This window comes from Lissotriton vulgaris, chromosome 5, assembly GCF_964263255.1.
Source record: "Lissotriton vulgaris chromosome 5, aLisVul1.2, whole genome shotgun sequence".
Classification (NCBI taxonomy): Eukaryota; Metazoa; Chordata; class Amphibia; order Caudata; family Salamandridae; genus Lissotriton; species Lissotriton vulgaris.
This window is the reverse complement of record NC_141693.1, coordinates 862,120,333-862,142,656: the sequence shown is the minus strand read 5'-3', so window position 1 is coordinate 862,142,656 and position 22,324 is coordinate 862,120,333. Positions and strand designations below refer to the sequence as shown.

At 43.3% G+C, this 22,324-nt stretch overlaps 1 protein-coding gene across 2 annotated transcripts in view; it reads left to right on the top strand.

Moving 5' to 3' along the window:
* Positions 1-10,960, top strand: part of ANXA11 (annexin A11) — a 114,745-nt gene extending 103,785 nt beyond the window's left edge. For both annotated transcript variants that reach the window (XM_086922430.1, XM_086922431.1), the window contains exons 12-15: positions 1,732-1,827; positions 5,801-5,859; positions 6,401-6,523; positions 9,485-10,960. In XM_086922430.1, the coding sequence (XP_086778556.1) occupies positions 1,732-1,827; positions 5,801-5,859; positions 6,401-6,523; positions 9,485-9,544 (338 nt within the window). In that variant the 3' untranslated portion in view covers positions 9,545-10,960. The remainder of the gene's footprint in view (positions 1-1,731; positions 1,828-5,800; positions 5,860-6,400; positions 6,524-9,484) is intronic.
* Positions 10,961-22,324: the final 11,364 nt, after the last annotated feature.

The window sequence follows — 22,324 nt, the reverse complement described above, 5'->3', positions numbered from 1 at the left end:
ACAATCTGCACCTTGACAATCGCAGTACATTTGCACAACTCTTATTTCACTCTGTTAAAACAAGCACACCATCTACGACTCATGTCACAATCAAGAACAATAAACCATTAATAATTGTTAATGGCTTTTGCCAGCAAATGTTCTGTAATGAACAAAAAATGCAAAATCTGACTACGGCTTTTCAGTGAACACGAATTTGCAAGTTTGTAGCTTTCATGCCACACATGACTTTGGCACTTTTCTAGAACAGACATGCAGTCATACACATCTTGTCACACATGTGCCACTTTCATGGAGCAGAGTTGTGCATAATAACTGCCAGTTTGAGTCTCAGAACAGGTATGCAGTTACACGTTCCACCTGACCGTCTGGGTCACATAGGTCTTTCACGGTCACTAAAACAAGAGATTATCCTACTTAAAAAAAAAAAAAAGAATTACACACACCATTGCTTGCCTGTCACCTACAGAATAAGACAAGCATAGGACAAGCACCTAACTTGACAACCTCACAGAAATACAGTTTCACACTAGTTCTGATTTTTGCGCACTTGTTGCTAAATCCCAATATGAAATCTGACTGGTGCAAAACTGACTCGCTGTTTTTTTCTATTATACAGTTGTGGTTGCTGACTACCAGGGTCGGACTGCCCATAGCGGGCACCAAGCATTTTCCCGGGTGGGGGTCAGTTACGGACCCCTTGGGAGGCTGTTTTTGTTACCAGTGGCCAGTTTTGCAGCATAGCTGCAATATGGGTTCACTGTAACAAAAGCTGCAGTGGTGAGACTGGATTGGTGGTTCCAACTAGAACCCTCCCTCCCTCCCTTCCTCAGGTGCCAACCGAGCTGTTTGCCAGACCGATTACGGATCCCAGTCCGGTCGTGCTGACTACACATGAATGTTGCGTTCACAGTGGAGACAACGTTATGCATAGAACAACCACTCACTACAAATACTACCTCTCTCTAAAAGAACTGTTAGTCATGTGCAAGACATCTAAATGTTGCATACTCGACCAAGTCTAACCACAACAACCTAGAATAACAAACATGCAGACTTGTACATGACACCTTGATGCCGTCCTTCATAAAAACTGAACACCATCCTAAATGACACTCATCCGAGAACAGACAAACAGCCACAAACAAGACAACCAAGTGTCAGGCACTTGCAGAAGAGAGATGATCATACTTGAGACTGCATCACATATTTGAAGAACACACATTTGTTCATGACTCTTTGTAAAGTGCTTGGATACCCTCTTGGGTCATGTTTGTGTTACATAAAACTTTAAATAAAGGCTACCAGATAGTAATACTCCCACAGCTCAGACATGCAGTCTTTCCCAAAACCTGACCTCCATAAAAGCTGATGCATGTCTTTTCTAGCAGTGTAACACTATCACAAAACAGAACCATCACAAATGACAGACAACTGTGTGCCACAGTCGTGTCATTTGTGATGGTTCTGTTTTGTGAAAGTCTGGGGGCACATGATTGTACAGTCGGACTGCCCTTTCCTTTTAAGTTCGATTCAGTCCAAGTTGGTTACGGGCCGGTGTCCCTCTACCATGCTCACTTCAGACCTCATCAAGTGCTTCATTGTGCACCATCTACCGGTTTGACTTGCCTTAAGTGTTTCATAATCACCACAGGGGAATACGTTGGGTGTATTAAGGGATTCTATTCCATGTATGTTCCAACAATTTCTTTTAAAAACATTTTCCCACAGTTTTCGATGACTATCAGCGGACGGTCAACCGAGATATTGAGAAGAGCATCTGCCGTGAGATGTCGGGAGACCTGGAGAGTGGCATGCTGGCAGTGGGTGAGTGTGGGCCTGGCGGGGAACATGGAAAGGGTGATCCTGACTGAAGGAGAACTTGGGTGAGGGGAGCTCAGAGTGGTATTTAGTCAGTGTGTAAAACCTGGAGAGTCATGCTGGCAGTGGATGAGTGAGGGCAGTGCTTCATTTGCAATAGAATGAGTGCCGGGGCCCTAAGCGCTGCTCAGAAACCCACAGCCAGTGCTTTCAAACTCTTTACACTGAATCCTAAGGCTGCCTAGTCTTGATTCAAGCTCCTTGCTCTTCCCTCCCCACCATACCCCCAGTCCCTTCAAATCACTCATATAGGCTCCTGCTTTCTAACTTTGTGACAGGTCTTCTGTATTTCCCTTTCTTTTCCTTTCGTCTATTTTTCCTTCTCTAGCTAGATGTCAATGTGTGATAAGTGCCGGTCCCCAATAATGAGTGCTGGTGGGCCCCACTGACAACCACGAGCTCAAATTTAGCACTGAGTGAGGGCCTCAAGAATGTCATACAGGGACTTGATGAACGTGGATCTGGGAGAGGCATTCAGGTGAATGGGGACCTGGGAAGGGAGTGCGGGCAGTAAATGAGTGACGCATTGAGAGTAGCATGATGACAAGAGGGGAGTAGAATACTTAAAAGGGGACTTTGGTAGTGGCATGTGGTAGTGGTAGTGGCATGTTGTAAAGTGTGGCAGTGTAGTGGCCATGCTGGAGTGGTGCAGATGAGTGGGGAGCCTGAACAAACCTTTATATAATGAGTGAGTGGGGAGCTGGGGTGGCACGCTGACAGTCGCTGAAGTGTGTGGTAGAGTGGGCATACTGTCAGCGGGCTAGTGTTTCACCTGGCATGCTGGCAGTCGGTATGTAACGTTGCATTCGGATACTCGATGCTCCGCCTGGGAAGAATCATTTGCTCTGCACTTTGGACTCAAGACTTGGCTGAAACACCTGGCACTTGCTGACAAGGCTGCCTTTCCTTCATTTATGACTCCATTGTCGCGCTGGCACTTCCACTGTCTGCATCAGTAGTCGGCACAATGTGCTTCTAACCTGGTTACCCTAGTCACTGCTTTCTAGGGCCCTACCAGTGATGCTTTTCACTCTGTTTACTGATAGGTCCCCCACCCTAATATTCCTTGCATGCTACTTACGCCTTCCTTTCCATTCTTATTCATCTGAAGGACTAAAGAGTTACAATTTTTTTGCTCCAAAATATTTACCATTTTAATTGTATAACGATACGTTGTGATTAATTCTACGGGCCAACAAATTAGGCGGTATTTTAAGACATTACATAATTACATCTCAAACAATTTACAGTAGCACTGGAGAAAAAAATAATATAAATAGGTGAGCAGTAAAATGAGAATCTTAAACGCATCTAATATGTTAATCTTTTGGATTATTTCCGCACTGTGTAAATGGCAAAAGAGCAGATCTATGCTAGCATTTTCCATTACTTTAATATTTCCACAATAATGTGTCAATGTTGTATAATTTCAAATTGAGTTCAACAACTGAATTCAAAAAGATGTCTTGCACAGGCTTTTAACCAAATTTGCCAAATGCAAAATAATTTGAGTTCTCTGTTTATTTAGTAACTTTCAAAAGAGCTAAATTGCACCTTTTTGTCGTTTCATATTACTGATAAAACCCAGATCTTTTATAAAAAAAAATGTTTTACTTCATACCTAGAGTTGCGATATACAAGTCTCCATTCCTATTCAGTAACCTAGCAAAATGGAACCAGGCCAGCAAGTACGAACTGATAGTTTATTTCTTAGCAATGTTAAAGACTATGCATTTCACCATGTTATCACAAGACCCACCTCTTAAGCTTTCCATTATACCACCCTGTGACCACGGCCTATGCATCTTACAAATTGCAGCTTCCTTTCGGCCATCTGAGTCTTGGGTGCCGGAAACGGTGCCAGTGGGACATGAGGCTTGCTGACGGTGGAGAATGGTGATCTCCTGTGTCCGCTAACAAATGGTTTTCCTTTTGATCATCTGGTTTGCAGTAACCGTTTTTGTTTTGGTCTGTTCCTTGAAAGCTTTCTGGAGTACACAAGTCCGGTAATAACCTCCTCAACAATTCATGGGGTTGTGTGTTCCCATTTCTAAGCCCCACTGGGGGTCACGCCACCCACTGAGTGCAGTGTTTGTGTGCTGTGCTGCTACTTGTTGCCATTTGTTCTTCACCTGTCGTTTGTCATGCATGCTTAACTGACCAGTGTGCATCTCTCATAATTTCTTCATACAGTACGTCTCCCCCCAATCTATTTTAATGTGTTCATGGACAGGTTTGTGAAATTGTGTTGTATCTCGCACCTGCACAAGATGTGACATCAAAATGCATTGAGCTTTTTTTTCCTTTACATTGGTCCTGTTGAGTTTTTAGTTGTGTTACTCCCCGAGGCTTGGTGTCAACCTCTTTAGAATGGTTTGGGGGGTAGAGCCTTTTGGGATGTCATTCACACTCAATATAACAAAGCCACCCCCTGGGCAGGAAGGTTCCTAAAATGTGAGACCAGGGGTGAAAGTTGCTGTCCGAGGCTAATCTTGCTTTTGGAACCACATTCAAGATATGCGAATTTAGGGGTGCAAATCCAAATGGTAGAATTTCACTTTATAAATTAATAGAATTACTATATGTGTCTGTATGTATGTATATGTGTGTCTGTGTGTGCACGTGCATTTGAATGTTTGGTTCTCAGTATTTGTGTACCTTTGAGACTAATTCGTCTTTTAGGTTTGCCACCATGTGCAATTTCCGTACACAATACTTTTCTGGTAGCTGGGAACTGGACAACGAAGGACACTTGCAGATTTTCCTTTTAGGCACAACTCTTTGCGGTAGGCATTCCTCAGTCTGCTTTACACCAAGTTCTGTATTCTGCAGTGCTAAGTATGTGGCCTTCAGAAGCACGGGTGGTTCTGTGGAAAGTCTGCTGCAAAGCAACAACCACTTTGGACAGGACTTCAGCCAACATGTGTTTTTCTCTTCTTGGGCAGAGTTCCACCCTTGGCGAAGCAGTATCAGAACTTGAGATTAGTGGTTTAAGTGAGGACCCTTTAGCCCAACCTACATATACCCTGCCTCATGATTTCATTTTGTTTCCAACTAGTGTTATGTTAAATTAGTACATCCCTGATTTATCTTGGCGGAGTAGTTTGTTGGGCTTCACACAAGCTGAGACCTCCAAGGCATGCAAACCTTAACCTCATCAGCGCGGCGCAAATTTGTGCGCTGTGCTGAACGTTCCATTGGGCTTATGGACTCATGACGGAACCGTTCCGTCATGAGCATCGAAGGGGTTAACAAATGTGTAATTGTTCAAACATGTGCCTTTTAAGGGGCCTTTGAATGTAGCACTACCCCCAGGGACTTTAGTGGCACCTCCAAATACTAAACCAAGTCCTTGGGAGACCAACATCAAAGATGACTCGTTTGTTGATGCTCGCTCCTTCATCTTGACCACGATGGGCAGCACTGACTAAGGTTACATCTTGCAGCATGTAGAAGATCAAAAACCATGTGTACGTAAAAACTCTTTGCATTATTGCACCACTTGTCCACTTACTGTATCAGACAAATCCTTTTAGACACTGGCTGATTAAAGATTGAGGGTTTGGTCTGGAGTGTTTCTGCGGCTGAGAGTTCATAAATGGTTGTTTTTCCAGTGATAGAATGTTAGTAGAAACAACATAAGGGATAAACAGTGGGTTTGGGGCTTGAGACATCTTGTCCCCTGCTCCATTAACTTAACTATGTTATATAGTGAAAGCTGCCCATGTAGAGCCATCCAGGGTATAAGCAAGACCCTAAGAGCCTTATATTTGTATCTCGGGCTGATTAACTTGCAATTGGAATCACTACAAAAGCCGTTCTGATCATTTGCTGATCACATTTGGCAAAATGATACCAGGTACAATTTTCTGTTATTGTCCAATCAGAAATAGCTAATGCCTTTAATTTCTCTCTACAGTTAAATGTTTGAAGAACACACCAGCTTACTTTGCAGAAAGGCTTAACAAAGCAATGAGGGTAGGTGTACTGTTATTTCATTTAATTGTGTAGTATTCTTTACGCATTTCAAGTGGCCTTCAGCAGTGCGTAGCCCTTATCAAATGTATTGTATGTAGTGCATTGTGTGACTCCAGCAATTCATTAGGGGGTTTAAAGCCTGCTACTCACCCGTGAGGGTCTCAAGGCGTGGGGTGGGGGTTGCAGCTCCGGTTCAACCGAAGAGCCAGGTCTTGAGGCTCTTCCAGAAGGTGTGAAGAGTGGTCAGCAGCCTACAACGCAACCAAGCAGATTTACTTCAGGCTGTTAAAGTGATATTGGGAGTTGTTGATCATAGTACAAACTTCTACACCAAATCCTGTGTTGGATCATTTGTTGCGAACCGAGGAAGCATATGTAGTCTGCCCTCCAATGACTGAGATTCTTATACATACTTAGATGCAAGGAATGAAAGGAACTGACAAACTAGCTCTTAGTCGGTGCCACACATTACCTCGAGCTGTTTTGTCCATCACAGCAATGCAGATTTTAACTTTTTTTAAATTTCCACCTTTTCTCCCAGGGAGCAGGAACTAAAGACAAGACCCTCATCCGGGTCATGGTCTCGCGTAGCGAGGTGGATCTGCTGGATGTCCGCAAAGAGTACAAGAGGATGTATGGCAAGTCTCTGTACACTGACATCACTGTAAGTATTACCACCCGATTCTGCAGCCACTTGAATGGTACATTCGCACTAAATGGAAGTGGGGAGATTTGTATAGTGCGACAAAGCACTGAGGATGTCTGTGCACTTTTGAAACACCCAAGCATGGCCTCCAAACTAACGTGGTGCTAGCTAGATAAACCATGAAATTAAGTCTCTTGTTGTGGAAAAGTGTCAACATGAGGGCTTCTTCAGAAGTGGCCAAATAGTCACCAGGGAGGGGCCCACATGATGACAGCCTGTGGTACAACAAGGTTTACTGAATATTTTCTAGACATTGCATTGGCACTAAACTGGCTGATAGACTGAAAACGACATGAATCATTTGAAAATCAACTCTATATCGGTCAATGCCATGAACACTATCCTCTTGTCATGATTTAGTGAAAATCTCTGGTATAGATCGATTCCTTCAGCCTTGCTCAGCAGGGCTTAGCCACAGGAGTTGGTATTGCATCCAGTCTGCAGTAGGTGGTCACCCCCCCCCCCCCCCCCCGTGCGTAGTCTAAGTAACATAACAAAGGGTGATTAAAACCTTTTTTTTAAAAAATCAAAATGGGTGGTTATAACCAGACCGCTTTTGGATTCTTTTTTTTTAAGTCAGAAAATTGAGTGACAAATGGCCATGTCAACAGGAACTACTTTTCGAAGTTCCACATGCAGTTTGTTCTAATGTTCTCACATTCTTTTCTTTGACAGTATTGGGATTCTGCGCTCCACACCAGATAGTTTTTGGCACTCTGTAGTAGTGTTTAGAAATAAAGATGACTGGTTGTCCTCTTGCTTCTCATTCAGGAGCAGCTCCAGTTTCCTGCACATCCTTTCTGGTGGCACTCCTGCTCTTCTGCTTCCTAGTATGGTCCTGCTAAGTCTTGCAAACATAACTGCATACAGCGCTTTCAGGTGCCTTCTTATTGTTGGTGTAACAAAGGAATATACACGTGCATCCTCTACTGAATTTAATAAGACAGAGTTTGCAAGTGGCCTTCCATGCATTCAGTTTTCGTTCACCTGAGCTGTGTGAAGAATTTCACACACAATTGTTTATCTGAGCAGATCTTCCCACTGCAGAGGAGGTCATATTCTTCTTCTAAAGTACTCTTAAATGGCCTAGCACTCTGGTCCACGTTACTACTCTGACCTTCCCACAAGCCCAGGTTTGTGGCAGCATTTACTATTTTTTAGGATGCTGACAAAAGGGATTCCACATTGACTCACTCTATGAACTGTGTAGAGGTTTGGGGAAGAGTGGACATTGTTGTGTGTTTTTTGTGGCATTTGCAAAGCTGCATCATTTGTGCTGTAATGGTTATGATCACTAGTACTCCGGCGCCATGTAAATGCTGGTGGTGTACCTGTAAGTTTATTGGTAAAAATGGTGCTGGCAAGCCGGAGACTGGATGCTGCTAAGGGCAAGGAAGTATCCACCTCCAGCCTCTTCCTTTCCAGTACTTTGTTTGCATGACTGTCAGGTGGGAACTTGCAAGCTTACCCTCGATGATGTATCTGGTCATCTACATGTAGGCGTTAGCCAGACTTGCGCACTGGGAGGAGAGCAAGACATGCCCTTCCCAGAACACCCCCCCTGTCCGGAATCTTGAGGAGAATCTGCATCCATCAGACAGATTGTTGGATAAGTGAGGTATTGTGACGTTTTAGGTACTAACACTCAAACGCTGGTTTTGTCTACTGGTTATAGAAATTCAATTTCCCGAGCTGCAAGGCACTGTGCTTTTGCTTTGCAGAATTCTGTTTAAAAGTATTGTTTGTTGCCTTGATTCCTTTGTTTCAGGCCTGTTTTCAGAGTGACATGTTTGCAAAAGGTTTGGTGGGCGGCTTCAGATCTTTTATTCTACCCTGTTGTGACCACCATCAGTTAGCAATCTGAATTAGTATATGTTTGCAACCATTGTTGAACTGTTCCGTACATCTAGTAACTGGATTGCGAATGTATTGTGTTTTCAATATCCGGATTGAGTTGGTGTTTTCCATCATTTACAGAACGCGAACAGTAGATATTGAGGCTCTGGTTGTAGCAAAAAATGGTATTCTACTATTGTTTAATTGTGTATTACGGATACTTTCTGATCAATTCCCATTTGCACTGTACCAATTTGTACTCACAACTCTGGCTGGACGTTCACTTCTTTATCACAACTCTGATAACTGTGTTGTACTTTATTGACTCCTTCTACAGTACCTCCCTTGAGCTAGGTCTTGACTGCTTGCCCAGCGAGGGTGAAGGAGGCCTAGGAGACCATCTTTCTACCACTGACCAAGTACCTAGAGTACTAGTTAGTTGAATACAATCACACAACCCTTGACAATGCTTGGTTGCCCCTTCAACTGCATAGACTGAGAAAATCCTGACATGCTTGATCTTGCCTTTCTTTGAGCACCAATAGCACATTAAGATAAGATCTGCCTGTTATCTAACCTACTAGAGGGATTCTTCTGTTATCCAACCCACTAGAGGAATTCTTCTCAGGAGCTTCCGTGTTTGTAGAATGATAAATAAATATTCCAACAACAGTTTGAAGGAAAACTGAAGCGTTTGCCCCACATAGTGACCTCAGTCAGGGCCTAATCTCTGGTGCCGCAAATCGAAAAGCAGAGATCTACCCGGCTTTTAGCGCGACAATATGCACCAAAACACTATTTGGTTAGTTCTTTTTGGCGTACTAGTTATTTTCAGAAAAGCATGCATGACCATCGAGTTCTTTCACAGACTATGAACACTATGCCAGTTGGCTCGTGCTTCACAAGGAAGTATTAGTTGAAGAAACAGCCTCCTTATCCAAGAAGAGCCCATTATTCTAGGGGTCAGTGTGGCTTGTATATATAATTGGAAAAAGTATTTGCTTTTTACTGATGTGAACCTGATCCTTTTGCAACTAACGTGATTCTTCATTTTCATCTTTTTCTCTTTGTTCTTGTTACCAGAGCGACACTTCGGGAGATTATCGGAAGACTCTGCTGAAACTCTGTGGTGGAAATGACTAAAACCAGCATTTCTTTTCTACTAGTCTCTAGTGCGATCAGTAAATGTATTTCTAAATATAAAATGTATAGGTGCACCCTCTGTAATCGTGTCTTTTTCTGAAACCTGTAAAGTAAACTGTTTTTCTCTTAGTTTTGTTCTTCGCAGTCTGGTCCATGACCTTTATTGACCTTTCTTTTATTTTTAAAATCTTTCAGCTCTGACCCAAGGACAACTGTTGTGCCATGTGGCCTTGTGGTTGTTTTAGCTGGGGTTACCACCCTGCCTAGAAGAGAACACATAGACGACTAGGCAGATGCTTGGCGCAGAGGCTCATAGGAGCTTCATTTGCTACCCCTTACACTTCAGAATATCCTTGGCTGAATCTAAACCCAGACCTATGTCCTTCTACACATCCTAGAGTTGTTGCTTGCACACAAGTGCCTAGAGCCATTTGGTTCCCATTGTGCACGAGCAATACTATTTACTCCATCACAATTTTCAATGTTAATGGAGAAAATATATCTCCACCTTTGCTGGACACACCTTTTGCAATGTAGACCTTTACCACCACACCATCTGTGCTGAAATGAGTATGAAGCGTTGTGACTGGATGGACACATGAAAAAGGTTGCTGGAATATTTTTAGTCCCATGTAATGTGCAACATTCCCAAGTACCTCTTTGTATTAACCCTTGCTCACCATTATTTTTCTTGTTTTATTGTTCACTAGCATTTGTACACATCTTCTCTTTGTTGCAATACCGCTGCAGGTTACTCTTCACTTTCCTTATTTTTTTCTTGAATTGTAAAATCCCTATTCTCTGAGGGGGCTGTGATGTAAACCAGGCATCTTTCCTACCCGCATCTCAGTCAAGAGCTAGCCACCCGTCTGCAGCTTGGAACAGTTTTTGAGGAGGGTGGGATCTGAGAGCCTTTCGTACGTCTCAGATCTTTTTGGAGGCCATTGTCTCTCTAACCTTTCCACTCAAAAGTAACTAAAATCATTTAAAGTACTTTTTTTCTTAACATCTTTGGAAAGTTGTGTGCTTTGCTTGTACAGTAGATTCTGGTTTCTCGGCCTGGTTTCCATCCAAGCTCCTATCTTGGTTGTGATTCTGATACGAGGCTGCATCACCATTCTAACTCGCCTTTTCGTGCCATTGAGGATGGAGACAATGAAAATCGTAAGCTGTTTGCGAGTGCAGAATATTTGCCGTCCCCTACATCTTTTGGAACTGGTGCTTATGTGGACATTACTTTCCAAAAATGTGTTGACTATGGCTGTGCATTTTTAGCAGAATGTGTTTAAATGGAATGAGCACAACTTGGTGCAAAACAACGTTTGCTGGATCTGTCGTCTCATCATGGGTGTTGTGGATTGTGCCTTTCACCAGATGTATTCACGATTTAAAAATTAAAGCAATGTACCATCTTCACACACTTGTGCCTACTGTCATTCTTTGTCTCGGTTTTATTCTGTTTTGAGCATGAGAGAAAGGTAAGAGTGAGAAAGCTGATGCTTACCAGTTATTTTTATTTTATTTTAACTCGCCTGTTCAATTACAGCTCCACGCACAAAACCTTTTGCAGCAATGTCATGTGTACAACACTGAAATAATTGCTTAACCCCTTCCATGCTGGGCCGTTTCCGCTGCTGTGCGGTAAACAAAAGAACAGGGCGGGGCCGTGACGAACCCCAGCCGTCATCAGCACACGAGCGCCGCAGAGCGTGACGGCTGGGGTTCGTCACCAGCATGGAAGGGGTTAAACTATTTTTGTATTCACGGTCATCGGACTATACCTAGAGATTGTTAGTCGCACAGATTTAGTCCCATTTATCGTGCCCCCCAATTTCACCACCAGGAGGCAGTTGCTGTTCTACTGTGTTGTGTGTGCATATTTGTTGGCTGGCCTGAAAGAGGCAGAGTCAAGAAAACAGTACGAGAAAAATGACTTGGCACTAATACGTTGATGCACGTTCCGATTGTATGATTCGTTGTATCATTCGTTCCTACCGCAGGCCAGCACACCTGGTTCCAGTGCCTCTTAGGTCAGCCCACACAAAACACTGGACCTCCAGTGAGGCCATGAAGGAGAGGCTGTTCCGCATATGCTGCTGTCAAATTGTGATTAGCTTGGTCATGCTATCGGAGTCCTGCTGCAACTATGGCACCCACTCTCAATCCATCTCAAGCCACTAGTAGAGACTATTGACGTTTACGACCACCTAACCATGGCCTAGGCCCTGACCTATTTTGCCCATCTTTCCCTCTAGTAACCTCCTCAGTATCCCCCACTCATCAAACATCCACTGTTTTTCCGCTACCCGGCCCTTTATTGCAGTACAGAATTAGGTGCAAATGATTTAATCCTTACATCTTAACCAGTAGGATTCTATCTGTAAAGTCTATGCTTTGTGGTGTTTTTTTAAAGCTTCTTTGCATTGCTGCTGAGACGTAGAAGGCAAGTACACCTAGCGCGGCGTACCTACCTTCTACGTCTCCGGGACCCTGTAGATAGGCTGGGCTGTAATCGATCGACTGGAACTCTGACTGTGAGGCCTCCAGATGGGATTTCTTGTAATATATTTTCTGTATCACACAACGAAATGACCCTCTAAAACTACCGATGGACAATGCTGTAACTGCGATCAATATTTTGGAACTCCTACTAAGGGGTTGCCAGTAGTGAGAGAAATAATATCCCTCCGCAACTTGAATTAGATAGGACCACTGCTAATTACCAATATTGCCCTGAAGAAGTTCTTTTGTAAAGAACGAAATGCGTTTGGCAGATGTCTGACAAAATGCTTTACTATAAAGAATAAAAGAAACCTAAATTACTGCCTTATTAAAGTTTGAACTCTTTTCCTGGTGCACCTTCCATTTTCGTAAAAGAAGGTATAATGCTGTGGATCCACATGCATTGCATACTCCTGTCATCGAGCGCTAGGCTTGGACTTATGAATGGAGTTTTTGTTCAAAGAAGTCGTTCAAGATGAGGTGTAACTCCTGATGGTGTTCATTGGAAATGGGCACCAACTCTATTCTAGTTTGTTTTTCACACTGTGGTGAGGGTATATATATGGAATGTGTTAGCAAGGTATGTGATCATAATCTAGAGTGAAAATACATTAACCCGTTCAGCGCGGCGCATATTCTTGCGCTGTGCTGAAAGTTCCATTGGGCCTATGGAACCATGACGGAACGGTTCGTCATGAGCACAGGCCAACCGACGCTCATGACGGAACCGTTCCGTCGTGAGCATGAAAGGGGGTTAAGCAACATATATCTGCAAAAGACAGTGGCTTCCGGGTAGAAGGGCAAGCACATGTGGATCTACACACTACGAACAGAAAACTACGTTAGCAGAATTTTCCGTCCTTTGCAAGTGTGGCTGTAGATAAACCTGCTTAGCATAGACTATAAAGCAATGCCTTCCACAAGTGGTGGCTAGCGTCTAAATTATGCATATGTCTAGAATAAGGCCTTTAACACAGTTTGGCCTGATGGGGCTTGCTGACGGGCCAAGGTATCCACAAAGTAGTCCCTTCCCAGCCACTCTAGTTACAATCAACACAATTTCCGCCTACTCCCTCAGGTCCATCCTCCACATTTGACCACACCCTCATCCACTTGTCCATCACTTCGGCTGTCCATAGGCCAAGGCACCCAAAATGCCCTTCCAGCAGTTTTTGTCATACTTGAACACTCTTAAAACGTTGGTCTACTCATCAGAGTTAAAAATGCCTTCCATTGTGCCTTCAAAGCCTTACACCCCTTCTCAATCCTCTTCCTATCCCAGCTCTTGCAGTTAGAATAGCAAAGAGATGTTAATACAGTAGTTGCATCACCAAAACTTTTTCCACACGAATCCATAATATCCCCCAATGACCATTAGACAGCTCTGTTATCTCTTGGAATTCAATGGAGTAATAACAAGTTGCTCTTTCCCCTGCTCTATGAACGCCAGTTCTCTGCTAATGACAAACGAGTGGCTGACTTACACAGTGCTCTTCCATTCCGGTCACCAATCCATCACAAATTACCAATAAACCTTAGGACCAATGGGTAAGTTATTTGTTTAATAAACCTCTCACAATTCATCTTGCGCTCTTCTGTTCCACTGACATGCCTATCCCCTTAGCAATCATCTGGCTCTCACACACTACGACAATTTTTCACACCAGTCACAGAAACCTAGTCTTCCAATCATGAATGTTAGCTTGGCTGGCAGCAAGTGAATAAGAACTGTGCAATGATGGGGGTATCACTGTCACACTGCGGGTAGCCATGTACTAAATACATTCTAAATACAACGCTATAGCCTTGATCCCACTGCCAGTGATATCTTCATTTGGAGTTCTCCACACCTCTGTTCTTGTGAAAAGCTGGCAAAATATAAGCTATCTGTTGAAGCCTCATCTACTCCTGTGTGATTATGCCTTCCACCCCTTATTCCATTATTGCTATTTAGGATACTTTATTCTTTAGCGCCCTACATATCTTTTGAAATCTCGGTAACCTTCTCAAGGAGGCAGCCTATCTATGCATCTTCCATCTCTGCACTTACTGTACCCTCCAAGTTCGATCTTATGCCGGTCAACAAATACAGCATATAACTGCTCCCATGCTTTGCATGCATGCTCTGCTCAATCCAACAATCAAGCATTCAAGCCCATGTACGGGCTCATGCTTTGCCACCTACTTTGTCTCTAGCGCTCTTACTGGCTGGCATCTACCCTTCCTGCTTCAAGACTGGCATTGCTATTCTGTACTTCTTGCAATCTTCTCAATTTACCACCCTCTGTTTGCACACACTGTGCCTTCTTCACTGTTTTTTTTATACCAGCCGCTCTCTCTATACACATCTCATTACTTCTGTTGTTAATCACCGTAGGTTTCAGACTCCGCTGATTCTGTTAAGGCACATCTCTACATCTAACCCCTATGTGCAACTATCTCCCTAGGGCTCTGTTATTTGGTCCTCTCCTCTTAAGTCTTTTCACCACCTTGCTAAACTTTCTTCCTTTCAAGCACATTTTTCTCGTAACAAAGCAGGGTAGCGCTGGACTTTATGGAGCGACTCCAAAGGGATGTCACTGGGCAGCCCTGCATACAGTTGATGTGAGCTCTGTAGAATTGCTCGAGAGTCTAGCTTGTGTTTATATGATGAGTGCTAGAGGAGCTGCAGTGAAGGTGTACTGCATAATACAACTTAAGTAAGACTTTTCCTAACCTTTGTGGATACCACTATGTAAGAATTGAAATATCTTATAGAAGCAGCTCGAAATTTGAAGAAAACCAGGCCTAACGCCTTTAAGACTGAACTGGCTGCTTCAGGGGACTGTTTTTTGTTGTTGCTTTTTACCAGATAATGCTGCTGTGACCTAACCATACACTCATGGGCCCATTGCTTTATTTGCGCCAGTGTTTACTGTTACTTTGACCCTGTACTGGCACTTACTACTTAACATACTAACCACCAGATGGTGTTAACTTATTTTTAAAAGAGGACAGGGCAGAGTATTTAACTATCTGATATACCATTCAAAATAATATCAGTTAGCCCAGTCCATTCTAATAGCTGTAGATCACCTTGTGCAGTTACAGTTGTCACATGTGAAGGCGTGTAGGTTGTGTTAATACTGGTCTTTAGTAGGGCATGTGGGTGGTGCAAGTTGCAGTTGCAGCCTGAGGATATCTTGGGTCCTGTCACTTATTTAAATAAGATGGGGGGGGGGGGGAGTAGATAAGGGGTGGTAGCGAATGTGGGACAAGGGAAGAAGCGAGGTTGGGAGTTTAGAGGGAGGAGCTGAGAGTGAAGGGAATATCGAAGACCTACATATTTAGAGGGGTTTAGGAAAGTGAAGTGAGAGAAGTATTTAAATAGGGCAAAGAGTGGATATATCCACGGAGTAGGTGAGCCACTGCTTTAAGGATCTAGGTTGAAACCACAGGCTCAAATGTTGTTGGTGCAAATGGCTGTCATTACTGTATGGTTTATAAGAATAATAATGATGTTGGTAATATCCAAGCACCCCAATATCGCGTCAAGACCCGATAAGTTAGCAATATGTGCTACACAACTGCTCAATAGTAATACCATAAAAGCTAAGAGAGCAGATGCTGCAGAAACCAGGACATAATAAAAGAAGTGAAGCAAAATTGAGAGAGTAGCTAGAGCAGGCTAGAGTGAGGGACGAAATGGGAAGTGCAGAATGAAACGAGGGAAAGGTGAGAGAGGAGATGACCCGGGGGAGGGATAGCCAAAATGGAGAACATGAGTTGAGGGGAAATAGGAGAGATGGAGAAGACCTAATCAAGAAGTGACTGAGCTCACTGGGTACAGAACAACAACTTAGGGAAACCGAGCGCCCCCACAGCCTTACTAGATGTAGGTATTCAAGGAGTGGGCCATGTAGAACAGGATGTCCCTCTGGTCACCCACTTTGCAGCACTCAATGACTCCTGGTTGGACAGTCTGTGTAGATGTTTTTCATGCTTACATAAGCTAGACATTCTCCTGGAAAACCTGTGTCCCACGTTCAAGGCAAGGCCTGAGGTCGTCCACTCTCCTGAAACCAGACTGCCTTCTGGATGGCTAGAGACCCTGCTTCCCCAAGGAATGGTTTAATGTTGAACTGGACGTGGTGTTCTTGGAAGTCTTTTATCTGAATTCTCTAACCCAGAGAATCCTTCAGAAGAACATGAACACCATGTATGCTCAGTCATTATAGTAGTTTGGGAATGACCACGGCATGCCTGGTTTTCAAACCTACTCCCTCTGCATCAGAAGGGGCACAGCTGCCTTTCCCAGAGAAAGACAACCTATTGGTGGAAGGAGGGTGGGTCTTGCAACATTTCCTACATCATTTAACTTAATGCCACAGTTCTTGAGGTGCTAACATTGCACACATGGGGCCTATAGTAGTATTCTCATCAAAAGCTGGGGATGTGCAATTGGCACACAGATACATGTGAATGGGGACAGCAACCTGTGCGCCAGTAGATCACGTTGCAAACTATAAGTTCACAGGGAGTGTCAAAGTGACCAGCATAATTGATATTAATGAGGAAGTCCTCAATTTGCAACCCTTTTTTCATTGGCTTTTTCAGGGGCTTATGCAAAGATCTGAAAGTAATACCACATGCATAATAGAACAAGGTTTGCTTTAGTAACCCTAGTGGCAGGTGTTCCACACATAAATAAACATAGTTAATCTCATTACAGGTAGTTACAATCCATTTTTGGACAGTTAAACCTAAATAAGGGCAAGTACAGTTGCATCACTGTTTTTGTTTGTTTGCTCGATGGTTATTGTACATTGTTCTCTTCCCTTTCTTAAATTGCTCTATTACCTGTTGGTACAGGACCCAGCTAAATCAAATTTAAAAAAAAGATCACTTTGACATCTCATCTACCAATAGACGAGTGACATGCCTTTGCTGTTCTCCTACATTCAAAAGGCAAATACCCTACCTCAATCAGTACCTTTTAAAGGCTAAAGGGGACCTTTTCAGATCTTGGATTTATGAGTATTCTCTTAATCGACATTTATAGTTCACACCGGTAGGTCTCATTCTGCAGTGGGCTGTCGAGAGGGTGTGTTTGTACATGATTATGTACATTCTTGCAGACCGAACCCCTCCCAGTTAATGAATCTTGAATTTTGCATTACTTGGGATATTGTCGAACATGCTGGGCTGCTATGTCATATGGTGTATATTGGTTTTGTGGTGTGTGGTGCATGATGGACTGTGGAGAATCTTATGCTTCTATGGAGGAACACTGAGTGGATCTGCCATGCCCAGGCTATTTCCAAATGTTTGAATCGCTCCAGTATGTCTCTGTCTGCATTGTCAATATACTAGAGGACTACTTTTTCCCCATTTTGTTCTCGGAGGGTGAAAGTTCCTCATTGCTTGATGAATTAAAGCAGACTGTGCAGTAAACTGACTGATAGCAGGTTGTTATATAATTTCTTCAGCTTGGTTTCACATCACTGGTGCCTCATTGGCATAATGGTTCCATGCTAGTTGGAGTACTCACAGGGCATGGCAGCCTGGGTTTGGTGCTGTGGGCGTGTTGGCATTGCCACCTGTATGGTATGGGAAGACGGTGTTGGGGATTTACTCTGTTCTGTTGTGATTGTGGACCCTCTGGTGTGGGTCCACTGTTTCAGGTATTCATAGCATTGTTATAGAGGAATGAAAAAATGGTCCTTGACCATATGTTTAAATGCATTAAATTCAATTCTGAACAGTTGGTGTTGCGTAGAGCACTACAACACTGTTATTTGATAACCAAACCAAAATTTCTTATGCATGCATTAACCCCCTTTTATGCATACATATGTCAAGAGACCACACATGAAGGAGCGCCACACTGTAAAGTTGATTCCCAAATAACATTTATTTAGAATTAATCAGGAATATTTTTCAATAGTCTTAGGTTGCACGCGAAAAAGAGTGAATAGGTAGTGGGGTAGTGATGGTGGGTAGTGAAAGTGCAAATCATAGAGATAAGGATAGAACCAATTAGATATTTAAGGCTCACTGCTAAACAAAACCAGAAATTACAGACCTGTCCAAGTTGTAACTTTCATTTACATGTATTCTGCAAATTACAATGTGCACTTAATGCATTTTCCATGATATAATGGATAGGACGTAAGTACAGGTCTTGTTCAGAGGGAGAGCGTCGACGTTTTGACTCGGCTGATGCAAGGAGGGAACTTTAGGGCCTCAGCTGCGAGTCTTCATCAGGACTGAATGTTGCAACCTATGATTAAGAATGCTAGGTTAGATGAGGCGCTGTGTGTGTCGTCAAGTTTAACAGGACAAGTGATACAATTCTTACGGACCTAAACCTGGTGCCAAGCCTGGCTAGTCAGGTGTATGATCCACAAGTGATCCCAGGGCCCAATGTCGCCAAGGGTACGACTGTTCCGGTGTTTTGAGACATTCGTCACCGTATGTCTAAACCATCCGTGAATGATGTAAGATTTCGACCCAAATCCTATAAGATATGTAAAACAAGTGTCAGAAAGTAAGTAGGGGGCCAATGCTAATAACCGGGTTTGTGAAAGGTGTCACCCAATACTACTTCGACAAGCGTAGACCAGACTCCCCGTTGTTCTGAATAAGGAGTATATAGTTCATAGACAAGCATAAACCAGACTCCCGTTATTCTGAATAAGGAGTATATAGTTCAATTCAGGCAGCACCTCCAAGGTCATAGCTTACACTAGGGTCTGAACAGGTCTAGAATCCCCATTACAGGTCGCCAAGTGCCAAGGATATACCCAAGTACGTTGGTTGAATTACTGAATAATAGTAACCGGCAGCCCCAGCATCGTGCCATCTAATGGGGAGACACGGAGACTACACAGATGCGCAGGGGATGAGGCGCTAAGGAGGTGACTGGGAAGCAATTCGCGGTACATGACCTACTACGGTACACGAGTATTCAATTGCCTTACTCGAAGGGCCTCGGGTCAATCCATCCCGCTCTGTGGAGTTGCGGACAAGGAGTGATGGAGAAGCGGCGCCGGTAATTAAGCCGTGCGGTGTTACATACGCAACGTGCACGCTGCCGTTCATGGATTGACAGTCGTGCCCAGAGGCTTAGATTGTCAATTGGTTCCCAGGCGGAGGAAAGGGATAACAGAAATTGAAACTAATCCCTAATGTTAGAGGTCTGTGTAATACAATTGGAAGCGAGTGTATGTACACCTTACTGATGCAGTATATAAAATTACTGCACCACGTAAGATAATATCGTGCGAGTAAGTGGCATGGTATGTACAATTTAAAACAATATGAATCCAGTGACATGAAATACAGTGGTGATTAATATATACATGGTAATTACACTGGTGGAATTAAATACATATACAATGATTTACACAACTAAAACAAGTATTGAAACAACCCTATGCTGGCTAAAGGGTCCTATATACATGGCTGAAAGGACCCTTTAGCCTGCATAGGGTTGCTTTAATACTTGTTTAAATTGTGTAAATCATCGTATATGTATGTAATTCCACCAGTGTTATTACCATGTTTATATATATTAATCACCACAGTATTTCATGTCACTGGATTCCTATTGTTTTAAATTGTATATACCATGCTGCTTACTTGCACAATATTATCTTACGTGGTGCAGTAACTGTATATACTGCATCAGTAAGGTGTACATACACTCTCTTCCAATTGTATTACACGGACCTCTAACATTAGGGATTAGTTTCATTTTTTGTTATCCCTTCCCTCCGCCTGGTAACCGATTGACAATCTAGGCCTCTGGGCTAGACTGTCAATCCATGAACAGCAGCGTACACGTTGCATACGTGACGCCGCCCGGCTTAATTACCGGCGCTGCTTCTCCATCACTCCTTGTCCGCAACTCCACGGAGCGGGATGGATTGACCGGAGGCCCTTCGAGTAAGGTAATTGAATACTCTGGTGTACCGCAGTAGGTCATGTACCACGGATTGCTTCCCAATCACTTCCTTAGCGCCTCATCCCCTGCGCATATGTGTAGTCTCCATGTCTCCCCATTAGATGGCGCAATGCTGGGGCTGCCGGTTACTATATTCAGTAATTCAAGCAACGTACTTGGGTCTGAACAGGTCTAGAATCCCCATTACAGGTCGCCAAGTGCCAACGATATACCCTAGTGTAAGCTATGGCCTTGGAGGTGCTTCCTGAATGAACTATATACTCCTTATTCAGAATAACGGGGTTCTGGTTTACGCTTGTCGAAGAAGTATTGGGTGACACCTTTCACAAACCCGGTTATTAGCACTGGCCCCCTACTTACCTTCTGACACTTGTTTTACATATCTTATAGGAAGTGGGTCGAAATCTTACATCATTCACGGATGGTTTAGACATACGGTGACGAAAGTCTCAAAACACCAGAGCAGTCGTACCCTTGGCGACATTGGGCCCTGGGATCACTTGTGGATCATACACCTGACTAGCAAGGCATGGCACCAGGTTAATGTCAGTAAGAAATGTATCACTTGACCTGTTAAACTTGACCACACACACACACACACACACACACAGCGCCTCATCTAACCTAGCATTCTCAATCATAGGTTGCAACATTCAGTCCTGAAGAAGACTTGCAGCTGAGGCCCTAAAGTTCCCTCCTTTCATCAGCCGAGTCGAAACGTCGATGCTCTCCCTCTGAACAAGACCTGTACCCACGTCCTATCCGTTGTATCATGGAAAATGCATTAAGTGCATATTGTAATTTACATTCTGTAAATTACAAAGTTATAATTTATACAGGTCTGCAATTTCTGGTTTTGTTTTCCAGTGATCCTTAAATATCTAGTTGGTTCTATCCTTATCTTGTTGTGAATGTATCTAGGACCCTAATTAAGAAATTCCCGATGTATGCGCTTATGTGGTTATAACAAATCATATCCTTATAAAGCCATAAGAATCATATCCATATTAAGTCCTAGCCAATGCAGTCCAAATAAGTCAAGGCTACTCCCATAGACTCCTAGAAAGCACAACGCGTTCTTCAACAAACCAAGCCTCCAGCAGCCCGGGAATTCCCCCTGCTTCTGTTTTGATTTGTCCTAGAACTCCTGGAGTCCTGAAAGAACTGCCAGTTCTTAGTGACGTCTTAGGTCCAACCTTACGTCAAACTCGGCACCCGGGAATTCCCCCTGCTTCTGTTTTGATTTGTCCTAGAACTCCTGGAGTCCTGAAAGAACTGCCAGTTCTTAGTGATGTCTTATGTCCAACCTTACGTCAAACTCGGCACCTTCCAGGTATAAATATACCAACATCTGCCTTAAGGAACACACGGTGGTTTGGAGCAGATCGGCTATCTACTTGCCCAACACCCTGCTGATGTGATTGCCGAAGTAAGCCAACCTTCCCTGCTGACGCACTGAGAGAGAGACGCTGTCTTTTCTCCTGCCGAGAAAATCCAGCTCCAGTGTTTCCCTGACACCCTTGCGGGTTGCTGGGAGATCGAGTCCTGAGAGAGAGATACAAGACCTCCTTCATTCTATACCCAAGGTACGGAGCTGATTAGACCCATGGAGAATTCTTGGTTCAGATTCTTGGCAAAAACAGTATACTCCTTCACTGTACTAGGCTTAGGTTAGGTACACCGGGGTAGGCGTATCTTAGAAACATCAGTTGAGTAAGTTTAGTCATTATTTTATCACTGTATGTATTTTATCTATTTTAAGTATTTTATGGCTTAGAAACCATATAAATGCTTTTACAGTAATGTTTCATAATACTCCTTTTACTGTATGTACTTTACTTTATGACAAGTATTGCAATTGTGGCAATTCATTTCTCTTGCATGAGAAAGAAGACTGCTCAATTATCAACCCTTTTATTGAAAACACCTGTCTCTCTATTTCTCTGCATTTCTGGTGAAACGAAGCATGCATGATTCACTGAGTAAAATAGCTATCTATTGTTTCCGCGACTCTGGAGATATACTCCTTATTCTGGAGGGAGCAAAGGTGTCATGTTTATGCGGTTGTCAGAAGGTAATCCCTTCTTGTCTATTCAGGAAAGCTAAAAACCCTCTTGTTTACTCGAGAGTTTCTAGTGACCTCTGAGCTACCTGGCACTCACAATTAAGTCTAACATATTCAATAGAGACGTAGTCGACCTCAGTCTTACGTCTAAACTATCGTTTATGTTCTTCCAATATGCAGAGCCTTTTGGGAATATAGGAACTACACTACAATCTCTGATTTGCACTTTCACTACCCACCACCATTACCCCACTACCTTTTCACT